The 24,787-nt window shown below is 54.8% G+C and overlaps 1 protein-coding gene across 1 annotated transcript; it reads left to right on the top strand.

Moving 5' to 3' along the window:
• Positions 1 to 8,879: 8,879 nt before the first annotated feature.
• Positions 8,880 to 13,455, top strand: LOC311204482 (uncharacterized protein; the record flags this gene model as incomplete). Its single annotated transcript, XM_084280902.1, has 7 exons — positions 8,880 to 8,888; positions 9,940 to 10,015; positions 10,541 to 10,613; positions 11,251 to 11,663; positions 12,202 to 12,286; positions 12,915 to 13,010; positions 13,268 to 13,455. The coding sequence occupies 6 exons, from the start codon at positions 8,880 to 8,882 to the stop codon at positions 12,997 to 12,999; spliced, it is 741 nt and encodes a 246-aa protein (XP_084137028.1). The 3' UTR covers positions 13,000 to 13,010; positions 13,268 to 13,455.
• Positions 13,456 to 24,787: the final 11,332 nt, after the last annotated feature.

Here is a 24,787-nt window from a genome sequence, read left to right as displayed (position 1 = left end):
CCAGAGGGGAAGCACCTCCAGCCTTGTCAGGGGAGATCACCTCCGGTCTTGTCTGGGGAGATCACCTTGAGCAGGTCACACATGACAGGGTCCAGGTAGGTGTTGAATCCCTCCAGAGAAGGAGACTCCCCAGCCTCCCTGGGCAGCCTGGGAGGAATTTCCTTTTCTTCTCTTTTTCATTTCTTAAGTCTTCTCTTTGATGGCTCAGCCGGGTGATGGTAGAGATGGTAAAGCCGGTATTTACTCCGTCTGCCCTTTCTCCAGACTTTATCCTACCTCCTGGGTCTGGGATTCCTGAGGGCCCCTTCTAGACAGGTGGATCCTGTCCCTCTCCAAGAGGTTGGAGTCACCAAAGAACATCCCCTTGTTGTCCAAGCCAACCCCCTGGCCTTAGTACCAGCCGTGTAGCCAGGAGTTGAGAGGCGTGAGATTTCCCAGCCCGTTCAGAAAAAGGAGGAAAAGCCAACTTGGGCACCAGTGTTTTCCACTGGCACCCCCAGGGCTTTCTGGTCTTCCTTGATTCTGCCTGGTGAAATTGTTTGAAGTATAAAGGTGAAGTCAGGTGAAATCCAGAAGTCTATTGGTGCGAAATGTCCTGATATATGGTCTTGGGTGAGGAACTTGTTGTGTGCTCTCTGGTAGGGACGTGAATTTCAGGACTGGAATTCAGGGACTGAATTTCAGGACATGAATTTCAGGACTGGGAAACGACCCAGTTGGTGCTCATAGAAACACCTTCAGGCATTTATGAAGCTTCAGGCTTTGTGTTACTTTCCCACTGACGATTGTAAGGTGCTTTCTTGTTTCTCTTCCCAGCTGTAATCCCTGAGGCTGTGTAAAATGGCTGGGCGCTTCCACAGAGTCCTCCTGTGTGCCATACCTGGAGTGCTGGCACTTGTTGGCTGCTGGTGGCTGTACTGCCAAAGGAGAAAGTCTGCCACCTTTAATCAAGAAGAAAGAGCCGCTGAAGAGCAGCAGGAAACACCAGCAGCGAGTGTTGGGGCGAGAGAGGCAGCCTCCAAGGAAGAGCAGTGCCCAGGGGATGAAGCCTCAGCCTCCCTGCCTCTGGAGATGGCGAGCGTTGCGTCCTCTGGCTGTGCACGTGCATCTGAAGGTGGGACGAGTGCGAAGGCCCCGCCGCAGAAGACAACGTGGTCTGGTGCATCAGGCCAGCAGTTGGATTCACAGAGGGTATCTGCAAGCCAAGATGTGCCTGCTGAGCAGAGCTCAGTACCAAGAGAAAAGCCTCCCACTCTGGCTCTACCTGAAGGCAGCATCGTGCCCCACAGTAAAGGGGTGCATAAAGAGGATGCTCTGGCCATGCATCGTGATGGTAGCAGGGCAGCAGGAATGGGTGAAGGTCACTCAGGAGGTAAGGGATTTCCAAATCCTCCTACAAATACATGGGGACCAAGTGTTTTATGTGCTGTACCCCTTCTGCTTCAGAACATGTCTAAATCTATCCTCTCCCTCTAAATCTATTCCTCTCAGTAGAGGAATATTTAGCCCTTGTACAGGTGGGTATGCATTTGCTCTCAGAATTCCCATCGCTGTTGGCTCTGGGTGAATTTCAGGGTCTGCTGCAAAGGGGTGAATGGGCTGGTCCCCTTTCAGCATGGAGTTTACTGTCTAAAGCTGAGGGTGTGCTTGAGCAGCCCAGTGAAATGGGCCGTGTCTGGGTGCTGAACACCCCGCTGCTTTGAGACCTGCTCGTATGAATGGTTTCTGCTCCCGTTGAGGCAGCCTCCAGTAAGCACGGGGTCCTTCTCTCTTTATGGGCTGCTGCTGAATGGATGGATGGCAGCAGGTTTCTGAGGTGCTGCTGGGCGAGGCAGAGACGTGCTCTGAGGAGCTGTGGTTGAGTCAGTTGGTTGCAGACCAAGTGCCCTTGAACCCTGTCAGTTCTGTGTGAAGAGTTGCATGGCCCCCCACGTGCTGAACTCCAAGTCAATGCTGGCCACATGTTTTTACAGCAGCATACACACCCTACTTTCTGTGTCCAGCATAGACTTGGCCAGCAGATGAATGCCTGCTATTCCCAACTGGATATTCCCACCCTGCCAACTCCAGTAGAAGGCAAGTAACTCAACTGCTCACAAGCTGTTTGCTTGAGAAACTTGTAGGGTCATGCAAAAGCCCAATGCCCCTGAGCACGGTAGTGGCAGACAGACTTGAGAGTCCAAGGCAGCTCTGCTGTGTCGCAGCTGCAGGCGGGTCTGATGGAGGGGCAGGGGTGTGGAAGGGAGATGGGAGCAGCAGAAGGAATGCTGTTGGTTCTCAGGAGGTCGCTGTGCAGCGCGGCTGATACGCCCGAAGGGCTCATTTCTGGGCATCCACTCACCCTGAGCTCTTCTGCTTTGCAGTTGGCAGGATCTGCGCGGCTCCGGCTCTGGATGGGGCGTGGTTACGGGCTCAAGTCAGTAGGTACTTTGAAGAGACCGGTGAAGTGGAGCTCCGCTACGTGGACTATGGAGGCTACAACAGAGTGAAGATCGACCAGCTCAGGAAGATCAGGTCTGTAGCTCCTCTGCTGCTGCTGCTTGGATTGCTGGGAGCGTGGTCTGGGGTCTTTGGAGGGTCTTTACTTTTAAACTGAATTCCTGCTAAAGCAGTTGATTAATTGCCGTAACCTTCAAGGACACAGGAGAAACTTAAATCCATCTTCTTTGGGTTTGTTCCCTTTTCCTTCAGGTCTGACTTCTTATCGCTGCCTTTCCAAGCAGCAGAAGTTTTGCTGGACAACGTGGTCCCGCTGGCAGGTAACGGAGCTCTCGAGACGTACCCTGGTGGTGCTCTGGCAGGTTTCCCTGGGTGCCAGCTGTGTACCAGCCTTGATTCTGTCTCAGCCTTCTCCCTCCCCTTGCGAGCGCAGCCTCTGAAGGGACTGGAGTGAGGGCTGGAGAAAACGTATTTTCTTCTAAATGTGTGAGTGTGGCACAACCTGTCAGGCTCCAGGGGAGAGATGGGGAAGGGCCAGGCTTTCTCCTGTGTGGAGGGAGGAGAGAAGGAATGACATTACTGAAGAGCAGGTTGGCAGGACCTTCAGGGTATAGGTGAAGTAGCTGGAGCTACTCTGCCACCTACTGTCCGGAAGGAGTTACCAAGGCAAACTTAGCTTTTAATTTGCTAGACAAACGCCTGAGATTTTCCTACTAGTCAGAGTCAAAACAGCAATGGCAGATGAAAAGTCTGCTCTTCTGCCTTTCAAGCCTCCCAATTCACCCGCTGCTGGTGTTCACATGAAGGTGGCTTTAGAAAGCGCTCGGTCCTTTCCTTTCGGCAGCACAGCAGGGATAATACTTGTGTGACCTCCAGCTGGATAGGCTGGGTCCAGCAAATGCCTCCAGCGGTGGCAGGGGAGGGTTCTCTGTTTGGGCTGCTGTCAGAGGTCAGGCAGGGCTGGTTGCATAGTCCCTCCTGGCCTGTGAAGCCTGGCACCATCTCATCTGCTGTCTCCCGCTCTGCTCTCTCCACAGACGAGGATCACTTCTCATCCCAAGCGGACGCAGCCGTTGTGGAGATGACCAGAGGCGCAGTGCTGGTGGCGCAGGTCAGTGGGAGCTGTCTGGGAAAGCCTTGCTGCTGCGTTGAGTGCTGCTGTTGGCCCCTCTCCTCCAGCATCCTGTGTGTGCTCCAGGCCAGAACAAAGGCCCAGCTTGGACGCCTGGCTGCTGGGCAGGGCTCTCGTGGAGAAACCTTGGTGCTGAGACCTTCCTGGTGCAGCATCGGCAGCGCAGTGGCTGACGCTGGCCGTGCCAACTCTGTGGCTCAGGGCAGGGCACTGCTGAGAATCGCTCACACTCGCGACTAGGACTGGTGTCTGTCTGCACACTGATGTCGGTCTGTCTTTTCCAGGTCACAAATTATGACAGTGCAACAGGTCTGCCACTGGTAGAGCTCTGAACTCGATGGGAGATGAGGTGTGTCTGGCCACATGTCTGTTTTTTCAACACTCTTAGAGTTGACGATGATGATGATGCAGAGTGTTGATCAGCAACTGGCTGATGGTTCTTTCCAGTGGCTTGTTCACCTTTCTACTTCTTTTCCCCCCCTTTAGATGCTGTCAGTGAACAGAGCTCTAGTGGAAAGAGGGCTGGCTCAGCGGCTTGACCACTAGAGATGCCCCAGATGCTCTGACGCTTATTTCTGCAGAGAAATCTTATTTTGCACTGTTACAATTTGGTTTGGCAAGTTCTTAAAAGAAAACGTTCTCTTACCAGTGTGTGGAGTTTTTCTGGTCTGTTCAAACACGTTTCGTAGGGAGCACAGCTCGTCCTTACGCGGTGTCTGGGTCACACAAGACCGGGAGATACTTCATGGGAGGATGAACGTGCACCATGTTATTGTGGCTTAGACACACTAGGAGTAAAAAAACCCAAACCAACTACTCAAAAACCTACTAAATACAGCCTGGTGCTAACGTGAGTTTCGTGGCCAGCGATGCACAGAAGACCAGCAGTTTGTTGCTGCTTAGAAACATCCAGTCATCAGTTTCCACACAGCATCCTGGAGCTCCTGGTTCCTCACGCTGTAGATGAGGGGGTTCACTGCTCAGGGAACCACCAAGTAAAGAAATGCCACTACCAGGTTCACTTGTCTGTGGAGACAGGACAAGGGGCAATGGCATCTTGTAGGAGCATAGGAATTTCCACACCAACATGTGGAAGAACTTTTTCAGTGAGTGAGGGAGCCCTGGGACAGGCTGCCCAGGGGAGTTTGGAGTCTCCTTCTCTGGAGCTATTCCAGCCCCATCTGTACGCCGACCTGTGTGACCTGTCCAAGGGAAACTGCTTTGGCTGGGGGTTAGACCCAATAAAAAATAGGCGAGTTCCACGGACTTGTGGAGGGCTGGATGTGTCCCTTGGTCAGTTGCTCCTCTATTCAATCTTGGAAGTGGGCAAGTTTTTCTTTAGTAAGCGGCCATCGCTCGACCCAAACGGGGGGTTGTATTTTCCAGGTTGATTTTCAAGTAAGCTGCCCACTTTCAATGGTCACCATCAAAAATCCTTTTGCTCTGTGCCCAGCCTTGCTCTCAGTGGATAAACGCATCCCTGAGCCTGTGGCACATACGAGCAAATGCTGCAAACCGATTCATCAGGAGACAGTGATTTCTGGGTGGGTTGGGTGGGAGGTGTGGATGGGAGCGGTGGGTGTAGAGACCAAGTGGGTCCCTGATCCGATGTCTGACAAGGCAGATTCTGGCCAGGCGGCTTCGGGACCCTCTCTGTAGGGCTTTTGTCCGTGTGCACAGGCTCCTTGTCAGTGTCCATGGGCTCAGGAGGTGCCGTGGGGACAACACTGACCGGTGCTTTAGTCTGTGTTTCTCTGTATCCGTAGCCTTCGGGTGGGTGGGCGGTCGGTCCTGAGACTGGGGGCTCAAACCCTTTCCCAGCAGGCCATGCCGTTGCCGCCAGAGCTTTAGCAGCCCCCGTGGCATCTGTCTGCTCCGCTTTTATGCTTTCCAGAGTGGACATCCCAAGTTTCCCAGCAGCAGCAACTCTCTTGCCCTTCTTGTCTCCCCTAGAGACTGCATCCCATAATTTATCCCCCACCCCTTGCCAGGTGTTTACACTGAGCACTAAGTCCAGTTGGAGTGAAACTCCATGGTCACGACCCCACCGCAGCAGACGCTCCATTGCTGGCTCATCCTATTTTATGCCTCTTTGAAAGGGTTGTTGCTCAAATCCTGACTGTGGCCCTTTCCTCACTAGAGAACTCATTCCCCAGAGCTGTAACAGCTGCTCACCTTCTCAGCCGTACTGCTGCAGGGTGTTGTTTTCTCTTCTCTCCATCATCCTTGAGCACTGTCTGGTTGCTGCAGGGATTGTTTCCAGCTGCTCTTTCCCTCTGGAGTTTGTGGTGACCGGCAACGAGCAACACCCAATTCGATATGAATTTCAGGTGAAGCCGTTTATTGGGTGAAATCCCACAGATTAGAGACATTTGTTACTGCAAAGGTGGCAAGCTGAACAACTGCTACTTGGTTACAGACACTGTTCACACCCCACTGACTGGTTTGTGATTATAACGAGTTCTGATAACCCATCTTATCGCCAAATATCCTTAGTTTACCTTTGATGCCTAAAAGCATCCGCACACCGGCTGTTTGACCATCTTATTATGGCCGGTTCTGGGAAGGAAGAAGCTGGGTGCTATCTGGGGAGGATACCGGGCAGAGGAGCGGCTGGAGAGGGGCGTGTCTATGCAAATAAAGATCAGAGGTGCGCGCAGGGGCTGCTGGGAGTGCTCGGTGCGGAGCTCTCCGCCGGTTAACGGAGCCGGGAGCAGCGGATCCCGGCGGGAAGAGGGGGATAGGCAGGGGAATGTGAATGCGAGGGGGACCTGAGGGTGTTTCGGGGCAAATGTGTATTAACCGTGTTTTGTGTGAGTGCCGGCGGGGGTGTGTAGAGGTTCTGGTTGGCTGTTAGGCATCGCTTCTGGGCCTTTTGGCTGAGGTGAAGTGTAATGTATGATGAAGTGTATTATCTGTTCTTTTTCATTTAATATGTGATACGTATTTAAGGAGAGGACTTTATATTCGGCGATTTTGTAGTTCTGCGTGGCCATCCCGATCTCTTTGCCCTTCGAGAGATGGGGGTGCCTGGAGTTGGGACCCGTTGAGGGGGATAAACCCGGCTTTCCGCCTGTCTCTAAACAGACCGTCTGTCTGCTGACAGGTGGTCCCTGTCTGTCGCGAGTCACAACCTTGCTCTCATTTATTTTGTTCTCCTTAGCACCTTTCCCTCCAAGCATCTTGCAATAGTTAGTAATTGAATTTACTCTTATTTATGTGTAAATTATAAATGCGATTTCTTATGCTCCCTTCTATACGTCCACCCCCATCAACCATGCCACTGTCTTGGGAACAGCCTGTGCAGTTTGCTCTGTCCCCAGATCACAAACGTTCCCTTCACACCCTGAGCTCCTGAGCGCCTTTGTTAATTCTTTCTCCCCCTCCCTCCCTTCTGCCAGGATGTTCAGCAAGGAGAGAAGAAGACGGACAAACAGCTCCTCCAACAAGGGAAGGGAGAATGGCCTGGAAGCCCGGCTGACCCGCTGCCCGCCAGCACCAACAAGTCATGACAGGGAGAATAAGCCCTGCCCTTGTGGTGGGGACTTTGTAGCTGGTGTAAATGGGGCTGGGGGCTTCATCTGCTCTGTGCTGAGAGAGGCAGCATCTAGTTCTAGTGCTGGCAGCCTGACTTGAAGGCAGGAGATTCCCGGTGCTGGCTGTTCAAAGGGATCGATGCTCCTCCCGTCTGACACGGAGGAGTTTTGCCTCGGTGGGGAATCCTGTTCTCCCCGGGAAGGAGAAACGTGAGGTAAACACAGGGGGGGCCGGGATTCTCGGGGTGGAAACCCGGGGGCACCCCGAGAAGCCTCACCCCGGCTGCCCGCGCAGCTCCCTCCCTCCCTCCCCGCATCCCCGCCCTTCTGGCTCGGTCAGGGCAGGGGGAGCGGGGTGGCTGCGGGACCCAGCCGAACCCAGCGGGACAGGGGAAACCGACTCGTTCCCGCCCACTGGGAACGAGTGGTTCCCAGTGGAACGAGCCGGGGAGGGACGGCCCAGCCCGGCCCAGCCCAGCCTGGCGCTGCCCAGGGAGGGGGAGCAGCACTGCGCATGCGTGGCCGGCCCTGGGCCACACACCCCCCCGTTGGCTCCTCCGCGTTCTCCCTGCCCAGACAGGCAGCGGTCGGAGCCAATGGCGGGGCTGCTCCGCACCCTGGTGGGAGGGGCCGGGCCGTGCCGGGCGCGGCGCAGGACGGGCGCGTTCCCGCCGCGGGCTGCCGGTGCTTGTGTCCCGATGGCTGCTGGGGCCCCTCGGCGGCCTCTTCGCCGCCGTCCGCCGCGCCCCCCGAGCTGTCCCCGGCCGCGCCGCCGCTGCAGAGGCCGCCCCCCAGGTCAGCGATCCGCCCCGAGGCCGCACGGCCGCCCGAGGGCCTCGCCCCGTCCCTGAGGCCCCGCGGCCTCCCGGGTGCGGCCTGCGGGACCTCTCCTCGGCGTTGGAGCCCAGGGCGGGAGCGGAGCTGCGGGTCCCCCCGCCCCGAGAAGGCCCCTGGCGAACCCGCCCCCCTTGGCCCCCCGGGGGCTTTTCCGTCTGGGAAGCGGGGAGTTGGGAAAGAAACGGGCCCTGGGAGCGCGCGTGGGGCAGGAGCAGAGGGCTCAGTGTGTGTGTGTGTGTGAGGGGGAGCAGCGGCTGGGGGCGAGTCCCGGCGTAGGGCGTGTGGAGACACGGGGCTGCCTTCCCGGGGCTGAACCGATGCCAGCGTCCCGGAGCTCCCAGGCACAGATGGGGGGTGGTTGTGGGGTTGGAAGGGACCTGAGAGACCCATCTTGTTCCGGCCCCCCTGCTATGGGCAGTGATGGCCGTGCCGTGCCTGTGGCTTCTGTGTCCCAGGGTAGAAAGAGGCAAAACTGCGGGTGTGGGTGGTGAAACCCCCGGGGAGAGTAACTCAGCGTTGTACACAGGGGCATTGCCCCGCTGAAGGGCAGTGTGTGGCTTGGGGGGGTGTTAACCTGTGCAGAGTAAAAGAAAAAGCCCGTTCCACGTAAGCCAAAGCCCTGTGTTTGGTGCTGGGAACAAGCGTAACTCATGAAGAAGCATTAACAGAAGGGAATTACCCCACTGTAGTGGGATAATTAGCGGTGCCTTGGCTGGGAGAGGCGGGGGATGCTTTGCGGTGTCTGTGAGTGTGTCTGAGATGATGCCAGGGGGGCTTGGAAAGGGAACTCCAGCAATTAGCTCTGGGAGTTTTGCTTGTGTGAAGCTGAGCCGTGGTTGTACATCCCTGTTCTGTGTCTTCTCTCCACAGCCCTCATCTGCCTGTGGAACATCCTGATGGGCAGGAACCTCCAAAGCTACAACCAGGTGGCGCCCATGACAAAGGTAGTTCACAGCCCTGGTTCTTCTGGGGTTTGGTGTCCCTTGTAAAACTGAGGGGTGTCTGAAACTGCAGAAGGGTGTGCAGCTTGGAATGAATCCCAGTGCTCTGGGTGGGATCGAGGAGCTGGGCTGCCATGCAAATGGCGATCTGAACCCCCTCTTAAGTCACGCTGTCATGTGGCCTGCTTTTGTTGTTCAGATGCTGCCATCCCTGGGTGTGAAGAGAAGGCTGAAGAAGCTGCTGCTGCTGCGGTGAAGGTACCAGCCAGGGCAGCAAGGAAACGCCGAGCTTCGGGCAGCGATGCCGCTCCAGGAGCAGAGTCTGTGGGAGAGGTTAGCAGAGACTTTCCTGAACCTGTGCAGCCTCAGGCTCTTCTTTGCCCTTGACAGCAGGTGCCTCTTGTGTGCTGGGTTTGCCTTGCTCAGGTTTTACCTGCTCTGCTCTGGCACGTGGAGCTGAGGAAGGAGCACCCAAACTACATGACCATTTGAGAACAATCGCCTGCTTCCTCTGGATAAAGCCCTCTCTGCTGGGTTGGGTATCCACCGGCCCGGGAGAGGATTCCCCTAGGACTTTGGCTCTGTAAAAACGAGTCCTGAGCTGCTTGACCCCTTAGTTTGGTTGGGAGGTGCCGTGTTCTTTTTCTTACTGCCCCGTATGGTGAGAGGAGTAAGAAACCCTCATGCTCTATTATTTGTCCCTGAGAGCACCATTGACTCTTTGTTTGTACAAAACCCCTTTCTGAGGGGCTCAGCTCTCCCCGAGCCAGAGTCAGGGCTGAACTCCGGAATGCTGAGGAGCTGCCTGAGGGGAACTGGGCAGGAAGCCTGAGGGGGTTTAATCCCTGTGTGGGGGAGAGCCCCTATTAACAATCAAACCCAAAGGGCAGCGTGCTGGTCAGAGATCCTGCAAAGATTCTTCTGCTGTGCTCTGAGCCAGCAAATCCCAGTCCCTAAATGGGACCAGAGCTGCCTCCCTTTCCAGAAGCTTCCGCTGGCTTGGGCTGGTGTTCAGGTTAAACTCAGGGTGGTGCTTTGTTTGTTTCTGTTCCAGACTCAGGCCCTGTCATCTGAGCCTGCAGTGAAAAGACCCCGAAGTTCTGTGCTGGAGGAAGAACTGGTGCAGACTGGTAAGGCTGACGTCAGGGCGTGAGCTTGTTTCTCCTGCGCTCTTCCTGGCGTGTGGTGCGACTCTCCCCCTCGGCTCACGGACGGGCTGTGGCGGCATCGCCCCTCGGTAGCGTCTGGCAGTGCTGGGGTGGGAACTCAGTCTCTTCCCTGCATCCCTGCGCTGCTGCTGGGTCGGGGCCGGGCGTTTCGCTCGGCATCTCAGTCCCGGAGCTGCCTTGGATGCAGCCAGCTCCAGCTGCAATATGGCTGCTGCCAGCTGCCCAGAAGGAAACTGGTTTGGTTTGAGGTGTTAGATCCCCAGAACCCTTTTTGGGTTTGAATCTGGGGTTCAGCCTGGCGATACCTCATGCCCAGCGCAACTTGCTGCAGTTGCCAGTAAGAAAATCTGAGACTGTTCTAAAGGAACAGAACACAGGGAATGTGGGGATGTAGGGGAGAGAGTAAAGACTGACCTTTGGGGAAGCTCATCAACCTCCTCAGTTGCCTTTAACAGTGGCTGATTTGCTTATGCTCTCCTCTTGTAGATCAAATGCCTTGTGGGACTCCCTTGGGCAATGGAACACTCTCCCTTTGGGACAAGACAGCTCCTTGTGCCAGGTAAAACCCTTCTGTTTGCTTTGACTTTCTTCTCTGACAGGTTTGCTTTCCATTTCATTCCTGAAGATCCTCTGTGCTGCCCAACATTTGTCTCTGTGTCCGCACAGGGATGTTTTTCCAAGGTTTCCTGGGCTGCTTTCCTAAGGGAGGTGAACCTTCAGTAGCATTTTATTTTTCCTTCCTCCCCTTCCAACTAGAGATGTTTTTTTTCTTTTTTAGTCTGGGGCCGTGAAATGTAAGGTAATGACAGGGGATGCCAGTATTTTCTCTCTTCCTTTCCACCTCCCCTGGTCCTTCTCGCACAACTTAGAGGCAGTTTTCTCTTTTGGGTAACCGTGAGGTGACAAATTTGATTCCTGCCCCTCTGGTCTGCCCGAGTTCAGAGTCACCCAGCTGAGTGTGAAGAGCCTCTGCACAGAAATGCCTGCTGTGTTTTGTCATGACACCAGTGCAGGATGTTTGACAGTCTCCTTGTACTTTAGGTATTTGTTTTCCTTTAGCTGTGGCTCCCCACTCACATGTAGACAGTTGTGTAGGAATAAATTGTCTCCTTTCTGGTGCTCTGACACGTATCAATGCCAAATGCCGTGCTTATAAACACTGTGGTTCCTTTCTGTTGTTTTTTCCTGCCCCACAGTGCTCCAGCCTCCTCGACTGCTGAGGCCCCCTTGACTGCTCCAGCCTTCTCCAGTGCTCCAGCCTTCCCCCCTGCTCCAGTCTTGTACAGTGCTCCAATCTACACCGTTGCTCGAATCTACTCTGGAGTTAAATCACACCCCAGTCTTCCATCCTACTGCTGTGTTCCATCCTACTGCTGTGTGCCATCCTACTACTGCCGTGTGCCATCCTACTACTCCAGCTTGCCATCCTACTTCCATTTTCCATCCTACTACTGCCACATGCCATTCTACTCTGCTGTTCCACCCTTGCTCCGTCTTCCATCCTTGTCCGGTTTTCCAACCTTCTCCAGTCAACCAGTGACAACTCTGTATCAGCTGGACCAACAGAAATATGGAGGAGATCCCTTTCCATCTGGGACTCCAAAGACCTGTGAGTATCCCCATGATTCGTACCTGTCCCACTTGGTGGGTAGACTGTAGCTGCACCACACAGCAGGAGGACGTAGTATCTGGTTGTCGGGACTTGTGGAGGGTGACACATTACTGCACCCCCTTAGGTACCCGCTACTTAACTCAGGCTTGTGGTTACATGGTGCTCTTCAGTCCTTTTTTCATGCTGTTGGTGACTCTCTCTGTGGCAGCAGAGCTTTGAATCCCCGTAAGCTGGTGGTTGTAACACCATGTGTTGGAGGGCAGACAGCAGGTATTGTCCCAGCCCCCGGCCTGGGAACTTCCTCTGCTCAAAAGCTTTTGTATTTCCTCTTCCTGGAGGTGCACCTGGTATGTGGGTACAGGGTGGGCATTGCAGTTCCTTGCTTGGTTCTCCTGTTCCTCCTCTGACAAGGGGTGATCTGGAGGGTTCCTAAATGAGCTTCTGTTGTTGTGGGAGTCTCCTTCAGCAGCTGGCTTTTTGTGGGAATAAATGCTGGAGATAAAGAAGATCTTTTGTTCTCTTTTGGGTTAAACAGCAAATTCCTGCAAGAAGAAAACCGGGAGAAAAGAAAGGTGGAGCTGGCTTGTTCCCAGGGGACTCCTCACAGCACGGAGCCCCACGTAAGTGAGCGCTGCTTGGGTTTGGAAAATGAACTGTGGCTCCTTGTGGTGAGGGTCTGAACCCGTCCGAGTTCAGCCCAAGTCATCAGCCCGAAGCTTCTCCTGTTCTTATGGCACCTCCTCTGGCTGCGAGCGGAGCGGGAAGCTGGGTTGGACTCTCCAAGCAGAGCCTCTTCTTGCTGGCCCAACGCTCTCTTTGCTGTTTTGGGGTTGGGGTTTGTTTAATCAGTCTGCCCCATTCAGGTGAATCTGACTTTGTCCCCATTCCATAAGTTTTTAAGGATCTGTTGAGCCCTTGTCAGAGACCGTAGGCTGCCAAACCCAGCTCTGGGATGAGGATTGATTCTGGCTTGGAGCACAGAGCCCGGTGTGTGACAGAGCAGGGGCTGGTGCCAGTGTTCCTCAGGACATTCCCTCAGAGGGAAAAGCAAGGCCTCAAGCCTTGATTGCAGAGACACGGCGCTGTGCAGAGCTGGGTGTGCCGAGAGCTGGGGGGACCCGCCGAGGCTGCGGGAGTGGGAAGCGCATCCCGAGTTGGGTGCGGTTAGCGCAGGGCTGGTGTGGGTAACGCCTGCTGCTCGTCCTCTGAGGGAACGGCACATCCTCTGCCTTCCTCTGCCTTCCCTAGGAAATCCCTCAGCAGCAGAACAGCAGCGACTGTGGGGGTTTCGCCTGCCAACACGCAGACAGCATCTCCCAAGACGAGCCCATGACCTTTCCTCAGGTGAGCAAAGGTTTCCAACAGCTCCAGAGCTTTTTGCCCTGGATTTTTTCAAGAGCTGGGGGAGGGGAGTTCAGGCAGCAGCCTGGGGCAGGGGCTGAGGGTTTGTACCTCTCCTTGGGCGCGCGCTTGCTGGGGTCGGCACTTTGGGGTGGCCTCAGCAGGGCAGAGCTGCGCTCCCCGTCCCTAACGAACTGGGTGTTTGTGCCTCCTTGCCACCCTGACTTTCTATTTAATGGCTTTCTCTCTCCTCTTTCCAGAGTCACATCCCTCACTTCCACAGGAAGATGGTGTGGGACATAATCCACCAGCAGCTGCTGTGAGACGGGCACCACTGCAGTCACACTGTGATCCCCTTGGACTGACCCTCATTTTAGTTTCTCTTCTGAAGTTTGACCAAGTCCCTGCAACGTGGGGTTGGGTTTGTTGTTCTGTTTTTGTCTGTTAAATGTGCAAAGAGAAATATTTATTTATTTTATTGCATTAAATATTTAAATTCTATAAGAAAAAAAGCCGTGCTGGTGTGAAGCTGTTCGGGACCGGAGCGGCGTTGACCCTATAAACAATATTTCATCAATCATGTTGGAGTGGGTTTTTTGGGGGTTCTTTCTGTTATTTCCCCCTTATATTCTCACAGCTGCTCTAACTCCTTTAAAATCAAAATCGAATCCTACACTAGAACCAAAATAACGTAGAAGTGAAGCTATTTTATTAGGGTGACTGTCACATTTCCCCCTTTGAAAGTTTTGATAATCATACTCAATACTTTCACATACTCAAATTGTGGCTTCATTGAATGTCAAATTGTCATGTGCAACTTCTTTAAGAAGTTGCAATTCAACTTCTTTAATCAAATTATAATTTATTTTTTAGATTGAACTGCTATTGATATTAGATTTGTATTTATTTTCTTATCCAAACTTGTTCACCTGCTTTTACTTGCCAAGTTACAGGTTTGTAACGGGGCCTGTGAGTGTGATAAACAGAGATACTTCAGGTTTTATTCATTCTCACTTCTTTTATTACTATGACGTTAGTGCTATGCCTATTCTCTTAAAAAATAGTAATTAAAAAAAAAACCCAGTCCTGTATCTGCTGCAGATGGACTAAAAAAACTCTAGTTTGACAGGATCTTGAATCTCCTGGCTTTGTCCCCATCTGCAAGATGTGCATCCTGGTTTTCTGCCTGCTGCCCCCCTGTCTCAAGCCAACCCACTAGAGGTCTAGAATTGCAACAGTTGCCAGGGACCTCTGGTGACCAACCAGTGACATCTCTGTCAGAGGGGCATCACCTGGGAGGTCACTTCCCAGAGGGGAAGCACCTCCAGCCTTGTCAGGGGAGATCACCTCCGGTCTTGTCTGGGGAGATCACCTTGAGCAGGTCACACATGACAGGGTCCAGGTAGGTGTTGAATCCCTCCAGAGAAGGAGACTCCCCAGCCTCCCTGGGCAGCCTGGGAGGAATTTCCTTTTCTTCTCTTTTTCATTTCTTAAGTCTTCTCTTTGATGGCTCAGCCGGGTGATGGTAGAGATGGTAAAGCCGGTATTTACTCCGTCTGCCCTTTCTCCAGACTTTATCCTACCTCCTGGGTCTGGGATTCCTGAGGGCCCCTTCTAGACAGGTGGATCCTGTCCCTCTCCAAGAGGTTGGAGTCACCAAAGAACATCCCCTTGTTGTCCAAGCCAACCCCCTGGCCTTAGTACCAGCCGTGTAGCCAGGAGTTGAGAGGCGTGAGATTTCCCAGCCCGTTCAGAAAAAGGAGGAAAAGCCAACTTGGGCACCAGTGTTTTCCACTGGCACCCCCAGGGCTTTCTGGTCTTCCTTGATTCTGCCTGGTGAAATTGTTTGAAGTATAAAGGTGAAGTCAGGTGAAATCCAGAAGTCTATTGGTGTGAAATGTCCTGATATATGGTCTTGGGTGAGGAACTTGTTGTGTGCTCTCTGGTAGGGACGTGAATTTCAGGACTGGAATTCAGGGACTGAATTTCAGGACATGAATTTCAGGACTGGGAAACGACCCAGTTGGTGCTCATAGAAACACCTTCAGGCATTTATGAAGCTTCAGGCTTTGTGTTACTTTCCCACTGACGATTGTAAGGTGCTTTCTTGTTTCTCTTCCCAGCTGTAATCCCTGAGGCTGTGTAAAATGGCTGGGCGCTTCCACAGAGTCCTCCTGTGTGCCATACCTGGAGTGCTGGCACTTGTTGGCTGCTGGTGGCTGTACTGCCAAAGGAGAAAGTCTGCCACCTTTAATCAAGAAGAAAGAGCCGCTGAAGAGCAGCAGGAAACACCAGCAGCGAGTGTTGGGGCGAGAGAGGCAGCCTCCAAGGAAGAGCAGTGCCCAGGGGATGAAGCCTCAGCCTCCCTGCCTCTGGAGATGGCGAGCGTTGCGTCCTCTGGCTGTGCACGTGCATCTGAAGGTGGGACGAGTGCGAAGGCCCCGCCGCAGAAGACAACGTGGTCTGGTGCATCAGGCCAGCAGTTGGATTCACAGAGGGTATCTGCAAGCCAAGATGTGCCTGCTGAGCAGAGCTCAGTACCAAGAGAAAAGCCTCCCACTCTGGCTCTACCTGAAGGCAGCATCGTGCCCCACAGTAAAGGGGTGCATAAAGAGGATGCTCTGGCCATGCATCGTGATGGTAGCAGGGCAGCAGGAATGGGTGAAGGTCACTCAGGAGGTAAGGGATTTCCAAATCCTCCTACAAATACATGGGGACCAAGTGTTTTATGTGCTGTACCCCTTCTGCTTCAGAACATGTCTAAATCTATCCTCTCCCTCTAAATCTATTCCTCTCAGTAGAGGAATATTTAGCCCTTGTACAGGTGGGTATGCATTTGCTCTCAGAATTCCCATCGCTGTTGGCTCTGGGTGAATTTCAGGGTCTGCTGCAAAGGGGTGAATGGGCTGGTCCCCTTTCAGCATGGAGTTTACTGTCTAAAGCTGAGGGTGTGCTTGAGCAGCCCAGTGAAATGGGCCGTGTCTGGGTGCTGAACACCCCGCTGCTTTGAGACCTGCTCGTATGAATGGTTTCTGCTCCCGTTGAGGCAGCCTCCAGTAAGCACGGGGTCCTTCTCTCTTTATGGGCTGCTGCTGAATGGATGGATGGCAGCAGGTTTCTGAGGTGCTGCTGGGCGAGGCAGAGACGTGCTCTGAGGAGCTGTGGTTGAGTCAGTTGGTTGCAGACCAAGTGCCCTTGAACCCTGTCAGTTCTGTGTGAAGAGTTGCATGGCCCCCCACGTGCTGAACTCCAAGTCAATGCTGGCCACATGTTTTTACAGCAGCATACACACCCTACTTTCTGTGTCCAGCATAGACTTGGCCAGCAGATGAATGCCTGCTATTCCCAACTGGATATTCCCACCCTGCCAACTCCAGTAGAAGGCAAGTAACTCAACTGCTCACAAGCTGTTTGCTTGAGAAACTTGTAGGGTCATGCAAAAGCCCAATGCCCCTGAGCACGGTAGTGGCAGACAGACTTGAGAGTCCAAGGCAGCTCTGCTGTGTCGCAGCTGCAGGCGGGTCTGATGGAGGGGCAGGGGTGTGGAAGGGAGATGGGAGCAGCAGAAGGAATGCTGTTGGTTCTTAGGAGGTCGCTGTGCAGCGCGGCTGATCCGCCCGAAGGGCTCATTTCTGGGCATCCACTCACCCTGAGCTCTTCTGCTTTGCAGTTGGCAGGATCTGCGCGGCTCCGGCTCTGGATGGGGCGTGGTTACGGGCTCAAGTCAATAGGTACTTTGAAGAGACCGGTGAAGTGGAGCTCCGCTACGTGGACTATGGAGGCTACAACAGAGTGAAGATCGACCAGCTCAGGAAGATCAGTTCTGTAGCTCCTCTGCTGCTGCTGCTTGGATTGCTGGGAGCGTGGTCTGGGGTCTTTGGAGGGTCTTTACTTTTAAACTGAATTCCTGCTAAAGCAGTTGATTAATTGCTGTAACCTTCAAGGACACAGGAGAAACTTAAATCCATCTTCTTTGGGTTTGTTCCCTTTTCCTTCAGGTCTGACTTCTTATCGCTGCCTTTCCAAGCAGCAGAAGTTTTGCTGGACAACGTGGTCCCGCTGGCAGGTAACGGAGCTCTCGAGACGTACCCTGGTGGTGCTCTGGCAGGTTTCCCTGGGTGCCAGCTGTGTACCAGCCTTGATTCTGTCTCAGCCTTCTCCCTCCCCTTGCGAGCGCAGCCTCTGAAGGGACTGGAGAGAGGGCTGGAGAAAACGTATTTTCTTCTAAATGTGTGAGTGTGGCACAACCTGTCAGGCTCCAGGGGAGAGATGGGGAAGGGCCAGGCTTTCTCCTGTGTGGAGGGAGGAGAGAAGGAATGACATTACTGAAGAGCAGGTTGGCAGGACCTTCAGGGTATAGGTGAAGTAGCTGGAGCTACTCTGCCACCTACTGTCCGGAAGGAGTTACCAAGGCAAACTTAGCTTTTAATTTGCTAGACAAACGCCTGAGATTTTCCTACTAGTCAGAGTCAAAACAGCAATGGCAGATGAAAAGTCTGCTCTTCTGCCTTTCAAGCCTCCCAATTCACCCGCTGCTGGTGTTCACATGAAGGTGGCTTTAGAAAGCGCTCGGTCCTTTCCTTTCGGCAGCACAGCAGGGATAATACTTGTGTGACCTCCAGCTGGATAGGCTGGGTCCAGCAAATGCCTCCAGCGGTGGCAGGGGAGGGTTCTCTGTTTGGGCTGCTGTCAGAGGTCAGGCAGGGCTGGTTGCATAGTCCCTCCTGGCCTGTGAAGCCTGGCACCATCTCATCTGCTGTCTCCCGCTCTGCTCTCTCCACAGACGAGGATCACTTCTCATCCCAAGCGGACGCAGCCGTTGTGGAGATGACCAGAGGCGCAGTGCTGGTGGCGCAGGTCAGTGGGAGCTGTCTGGGAAAGCCTTGCTGCTGCGTTGAGTGCTGCTGTTGGCCCCTCTCCTCCAGCATCCTGTGTGTGCTCCAGGCCAGAACAAAGGCCCAGCTTGGACGCCTGGCTGCTGGGCAGGGCTCTCATGGAGAAACCTTGGTGCTGAGACCTTCCTGGTGCAGCATCGGCAGCGCAGTGGCTGACGCTGGCCGTGCCAACTCTGTGGCTCAGGGCAGGGCACTGCTGAGAATCGCTCACACTCGCGACTAGGACTGGTGTCTGTCTGCACACTGATGTCGGTCTGTCTTTTCCAGGTCACAAATTATGACAGTGCAACAGGTCTGCCACTGGTAGAGCTCTGAACTCGATGGGAGATGAGGTGTGTCTGGCCACATGTCTGTTTTTTCAACACTCTTAGAGTTGACGATGATGATGATGCAGAGTGTTGATCAGCAACTGGCTGATGGTTCTTTCCAGTGGCTTGTTCACCTTTCTACTTCTTTTCCCCCCCTTTAGATGCTGTCAGTGAACAGAGCTCTAGTGGAAAGAGGGCTGGCTCAGCGGCTTGACCACTAGAGATGCCCCAGATGCTCTGACGCTTATTTCTGCAGAGAAATCTTATTTTGCACTGTTACAATTTGGTTTGGCAAGTTCTTAAAAGAAAACGTTCTCTTACCAGTGTGTGGAGTTTTTCTGGTCTGTTCAAACACGTTTCGTAGGGAGCACAGCTCGTCCTTACGCGGTGTCTGGGTCACACAAGACCGGGAGATACTTCATGGGAGGATGAACGTGCACCATGTTATTATGGCTTAGACACACTAGGAGTAAAAAAACCCAAACCAACTACTCAAAAACCTACTAAATACAGCCTGGTGCTAACGTGAGTTTCGTGGCCAGCGATGCACAGAAGACCAGCAGTTTGTTGCTGCTTAGAAACATCCAGTCATCAGTTTCCACACAGCATCCTGGAGCTCCTGGTTCCTCACGCTGTAGATGAGGGGGTTCACTGCTCAGGGAACCACCAAGTAAAGAAATGCCACTACCAGGTTCACTTGTCTGTGGAGACAGGACAAGGGGCAATGGCATCTTGTAGGAGCATAGGAATTTCCACACCAACATGTGGAAGAACTTTTTCAGTGAGTGAGGGAGCCCTGGGACAGACTGCCCAGGGGAGTTTGGAGTCTCCTTCTCTGGAGCTATTCCAGCCCCATCTGTACGCCGACCTGTGTGACCTGTCCAAGGGAAACTGCTTTGGCTGGGGGTTAGACCCAATAAAAAATAGGCGAGTTCCACGGACTTGTGGAGGGCTGGATGTGTCCCTTGGTCAGTTGCTCCTCTATTCAATCTTGGAAGTGGGCAAGTTTTTCTTTAGTAAGCGGCCATCGCTCGACCCAAACGGGGGGTTGTATTTTCCAGGTTGATTTTCAAGTAAGCTGCCCACTTTCAATGGTCACCATCAAAAATCCTTTTGCTCTGTGCCCAGCCTTGCTCTCAGTGGATAAACGCATCCCTGAGCCTGTGGCACATACGAGCAAATGCTGCAAACCGATTCATCAGGAGACAGTGATTTCTGGGGGAGTTGGGTGGGAGGTGTGGATGGGAGCAGTGGGTGTAGAGACCAAGTGGGTCCCTGATCCGATGTCTGACAAGGCAGATTCTGGCCAGGCGGCTTCGGGACCGTCTCTGTAGGGCTTTTGTCCGTGTGCACAGGCTCCTTGTCAGTGTCCATGGGCTCAGGAGGTGCCGTGGGGACAACACTGACCGGTGCTTTAGTCTGTGTTTCTCTGTATCCGTAGCCTTCGGGTGGGTGGGCGGTCGGTCCTGGGACTGGGGGCTCAAACCCTTTCCCAGCAGGCCATGCCGTTGCCGCCAGAGCTTTAGCAGCCCCCGTGGCATCTGTCTGCTCCGCTTTTATGCTTTCCAGAGTGGACATCCCAAGTTTCCCAGCAGCAGCAACTCTCTTGCCCTTCTTGTCTCCCCTAGAGATTGCATCCCATAATTTATCCCCCACCCCTTGCCAGGTGTTTACACTGAGCACTAAGTCCAGTTGGAGTGAAACTCCATGGTCACGACCCCACCGCAGCAGACGCTCCAGTGCTGGCTCATCCTATTTTATGCCTCTTTGAAAGGGTTGTTGCTCAAATCCTGACTGTGGCCCTTTCCTCACTAGAGAACTCATTCCCCAGAGCTGTAACAGCTGCTCACCTTCTCAGCCGTACTGCTGCAGGGTGTTGTTTTCTCTTCTCTCCATCATCCTTGAGCACTGTCTGGTTGCTGCAGGGATTGTTTCCAGCTGCTCTTTCCCTCTGGAGTTTCGCTGGTTTCTTCACTCATGGTATCAGGAGCTGGTCGGTCGCAGGTTCAGGTTGTGTCGGTCAATCTCGGGATCACGTCGGGGTCACCATTTGTGGTGACCGGCAACGAGCAACACCCAATTCGATATGAATTTCAGGTGAAGCCGTTTATTGGGTGAAATCCCACAGATTAGAGACATTTGTTACTGCAAAGGTGGCAAGCTGAACAACTGCTACTTGGTTACAGACACTGTTCACACCCCACTGACTGGTTTGTGATTATAACGAGTTCTGATAACCCATCTTATCGCCAAATATCCTTAGTTTACCTTTGATGCCTAAAAGCATCCGCACACCGGCTGTTTGCCCATCTTATTATGGCCGGTTCTGGGAAGGAAGAAGCCGGGTGCTATCTGGGGAGGATACCGGGCAGAGGAGCGGCTGGAGAGGGGCGTGTCTATGCAAATATTGATCAGAGGTGCGCGCAGGGGCTGCTGGGAGTGCTCGGTGCGGAGCTCTCCGCCGATTAACGGAGCCGGGAGCAGCGGATCCCGGCGGGAAGAGGGGGATAGGTAGGGGAATGTGAATGCGAGGGGGACCTGAGGGTGTTTCGGGGCAAATGTGTATTAACCGTGTTTTGTGTGAGTGCCGGCGGGGGTGTGTAGAGGTTCTGGTTGGCTGTCAGGCATCGCTTCTGGGCCTTTTGGCTGAGATGAAGTGTATTATCTGTTCTTTTTAGTTTAATATCTGGTGCGTTGTTAGGGAGAGGACTTTATATTCGGCGATTTTTTGGTCTCGCGTGGGCACTCCGGTCTCTTCGCCCTTCGAGGGATGGGTGTGCCTGGAGTCGGATCCCGGTGAGGGGGATAAACCCGGCTTCCCGCCTGTCTCTAAACAGACCGTCTGTCTGCTGACAGGTGGTCCCTGTCTGTCGCGAGTCACAACCTTGCTCTCATTTATTTTGTTCTCCTTAGCACTTTTCCCTCCAAGCATCTTGCAATAGTTAGTGATTGAATTTACTCTTATTTATGTGTAAATTATAAATGCGATTTCTTATGCTCCCTTCTATACGTCCACCCCCATCAACCATGCCACTGTCTTGGGAACAGCCTGTGCAGTTTGCTCTGTCCCCAGATCACAAACGTTCCCTTCACACCCTGAGCTCCTGAGCTCCTTTGTTAATTCTTTCTCCCCCTCCCTCCCTTCTGCCAGGATGTTCAGCAAGGAGAGAAGAAGACGGACAAACAGCTCCTCCAACAAGGGAAGGGAGAATGGCCTGGAAGCCCGGCTGACCCGCTGCCCGCCAGCGCCAAGAAGTCATGACAGGGAGAATAAGCCCTGCCCTTGTGGTGGGGACTTTGTAGCTGGTGTAAATGGGGCTGGGGGCTTCATCTGCTCTGTGCTGAGAGAGGCAGCATCTAGTTCTAGTGCTGGCAGCCTGACTTGAAGGCAGGAGATTCCCGGTGCTGGCTGTTCAAAGGGATCGATGCTCCTCCCGTCTGACACGGAGGAGTTTTGCCTCGGTGGGGAATCCTGTTCTCCCCGGGAAGGAGAAACGTGAGGTAAACACAGGGGGGGCCGGGATTCTCGGGGTGGAAACCCGGGGGCACCCCGAGAAGCCTCACCCCGGCTGCCCGCGCAGCTCCCTCCCTCCCCGCATCCCCGCCCTTCGGGCTCGGTCAGGGCAGGGGGAGCGGGGTGGCTGCGGGACCCAGCCGAACCCAGCGGGACAGGGGAAACCCGCCCCGTTCCCGCCCGCTGGGTTCGGCCATTCCCGGCGGGTTCGGCAATTCCCGGCGGGTTCGGCGGCCGGTCGCGCGTCGCCGTTGCCCGGGCAGCCGGTCTGGCCAGTCCCGGGCGGGGCCGTTAAACGCTTTCGGACTCCCCGCTCCGTTTCCCGGGACACGCGTCCTGCCCACCCGCCGCTCTCGCTCAGTCGAGCCTTCGGCCATGGCTGAGCCGGTCTGTGCTGCGGGAGCGGGAGCGGAGACCGGCCGCGAGCGCCGGGAGAGCGCTGAGCAAAGGGCTCGGTAAGCCCCGGGAGCCTCCGTCCTCTCACCCGCTGAGCCGGGGGGAGGAGACCGGAGGGGGAACCTGCCCAGGGGCCGGGCCACTGGCCGGTCCCACCCACCTGCGTCCCCCGGGCCACGGAGCCCGCGTTTTGGGGGCGGAGAGAGAGAGGAGAGAGCCGCCCCTCTCCTCCGGCACCGCCGTGGAGAGCTCAGCAGCTCCCGCAGCGCCCACGCACGGCCCGGGCGGCGGCTGCTCGGCGCCGAGCTCCCCGCAGAAGCCCCGCCCGGGGCTTTCCGAAGGCGAGGGAAGAGGGAAGCGTCCCGCCCAGCCGGAGGAGGGGCCGGCCGGCCGGGAAGCAGGAGGCAGAGCCGGGGGAGGGGGGATGGACACGGCCCAGCCCACCCAGCCCGGTGCTGGCGAGTGAGGCCCCGCCCGCGGGAGGGGGAGCAGCGTGACCGCCCCTGGCCCCGCCCCTTGGGTTCCCTGGGCTCTCCCTCCCCTGACAGGCAGCGGTAGGAGCCCATGGAGGGGCTGCTCCGCAGGGTCGTGGGAGGGGCGGCCGGGCCGTGCCGGGCGTCGCACAGGATGGGCGCGTTTCCACTGCAGCCTGCCGGGGGTCTTCGCCGCCGCTCAAGGGGCCGCCCCCCAGGTCAGGGAGCCGCCCCGAGACCGTACGGCCACTGAGAGTCTCGTCCCGTCCCGAGTCCCCGCGGCCTCTCGGGGTGCGGCCTGTGGGACCTCTCCCCCCACTCCCCTCCGAGCCAGCCCGGAGCGCGGCGCCTCGGCCGCCTCTCCTCGGCCTTAGAGCCCAGGGCGGAGCGGAGCTCGGTGTCCCCCCGCCCCGAGAACGCCCCTGGCAAACCTGCTCCCCTCCAACCCCGTTGGCTTTTCCGTCTGTGAAGCGGGAATTTGAAAGGAAACGGGCCCTGGGAGCGTGTGTGGGGCAGGAGCAGAGGAGTGTGTGTGTGGGGGGGGGGGGGGAGGGGGCGGGGGGGGGTGTCTGTCAGTCAGTCTGTCTGTGTGTGTCTGTGTTTGTCTGTACAGCGGGTGGAGAGGGGTCCCGGCGTAGGGCTTGTGCAGAAACAGGGATGCCTTCCCAGGTGTTAACGGTTGCCAGTATCTCAGAGCTCCCAGTAAGAGATGGTGGATGGTTGTGGGGTGAGAAAGGACCTTAGAGATCCGTCTTGTTCCAGCCCCCATGCTTTGGGCAGCGGTGGCCATGCCATGCCTGTGGCTTCTGTGTCCCTGAGGAGAAGGAGCGTCCTGTGCAGAGAGACACCGGCTGCACCAGTAGTAGTTCCCAGCAGCCGTGCAGAGCACAGGGCCAGGGCAGGAAGGTGCCTGTGCAGGCGCTGCTGGCTGTCCTGGCACGATGTGAGCGGGAGACCCGGTTTCCCTCAGCGACCCCTCACTGGGAATGGCGGGCGAAGCGGTGCCAGGGAAGCCGTGTCAGGTGCTTCAGCTGCTCTCCCGCTGCAAAGAGGTTTTCCAGCAGCGCTGCCTGGGACGGGCTGTAAGGTGGCAAAGGTGTTCCCAGGTCCCCTGTGTGAGTCCTTGCATGGAGCTCTCAGAAGGGAATTATCCCAGTGTGGCAGGAAAATTATCGGTGCCTTGACTGGGAGAGGTGGGGGATGCTCTGCGGTGGCTGTGTGTGTGTCTGAGATGATCCCAGGGGGCTTGGAAGGGCAACTACAGCAATTAGCTTTGGAAGTTTGCTTGTGGGAAGCTCAGCCGTGGTTGTAAATCCCTGTTCTGTGTGTTCTTTCCTCAGCCCTCAGCCACCTGCAGAACATCCTGATGGGCAGGAAGCTCAACAGCTACAAGCAGGTGCCGCCCATGACAGAGGTATTTCACAGCCCTGGTTCTTCTGGGGTTTGGTGTCCCTTGGGAAACTGTGGGGTGTCTGAAACTGCAGAAGGGTGTGCAGCTTGGAATGAATCCCACTGCTTTGGGTGGGATTAAGGTGGTGTGTGTGGAGGTTTTGCCCTGGCTACAGGCCAAATGCCCACCACGCCGCTTGCTCACTCCCCTTTGTTAGAAATGCCAAAGGTCCTAAGAAAGGACTCACAGTGACATACTAGTGAAGCAGTAATTTATTATACCTTCCTGCAAGAGAGGGTGACCGAGCAAAGTAGGCACACCTGTGGTCAGAGTTTACAGCATTTTTATACCATATTCCCCTCCGAAATCCCTCCCCTGTTTATCTATGGATTAGGTGTTTCCAACAGGAAAACCTGGTACAGGCTCAACCAAGGCGCCTTCTTCACATGCTGCATGTCTGGCAGGTTCCTGCTTTGCATTGAAGCCAAATGGGGACCCTCAAATGCTTGGCTTTATCTCACTGCTTAGGCAGCTGAATAGTGGGGCTTGATTGGGACTCAGGGCACGTCTTATTTTATTTCTTCTCCAATCCCCGTATGTTACACTGATCTGTTTATAACACCAGAAAGAACACTGAATCCCCACACAAGAAAGTAAAAGTAAAATACTTCTCAAAATAACAAATGTGAAAAGTTGTTTGAGCCAGGCAAAGTTTGGGAGCCAGGAAGTGAGCTGATTCCAGACTACTTTAAATCCCCAGGGTGTATCATCTTGAGCTACTCGGTAAAGAATCTTTGTTTGCTT

The sequence above is a fragment of the Gallinula chloropus genome (assembly GCF_964237585.1).
Source record: "Gallinula chloropus genome assembly, contig: HAP1_SCAFFOLD_82, whole genome shotgun sequence".
NCBI classification, from domain to species: Eukaryota; Metazoa; Chordata; class Aves; order Gruiformes; family Rallidae; genus Gallinula; species Gallinula chloropus.
Note: the sequence above shows the minus strand (reverse complement) of the source record. Positions and strands in the feature narration are given on the sequence as shown.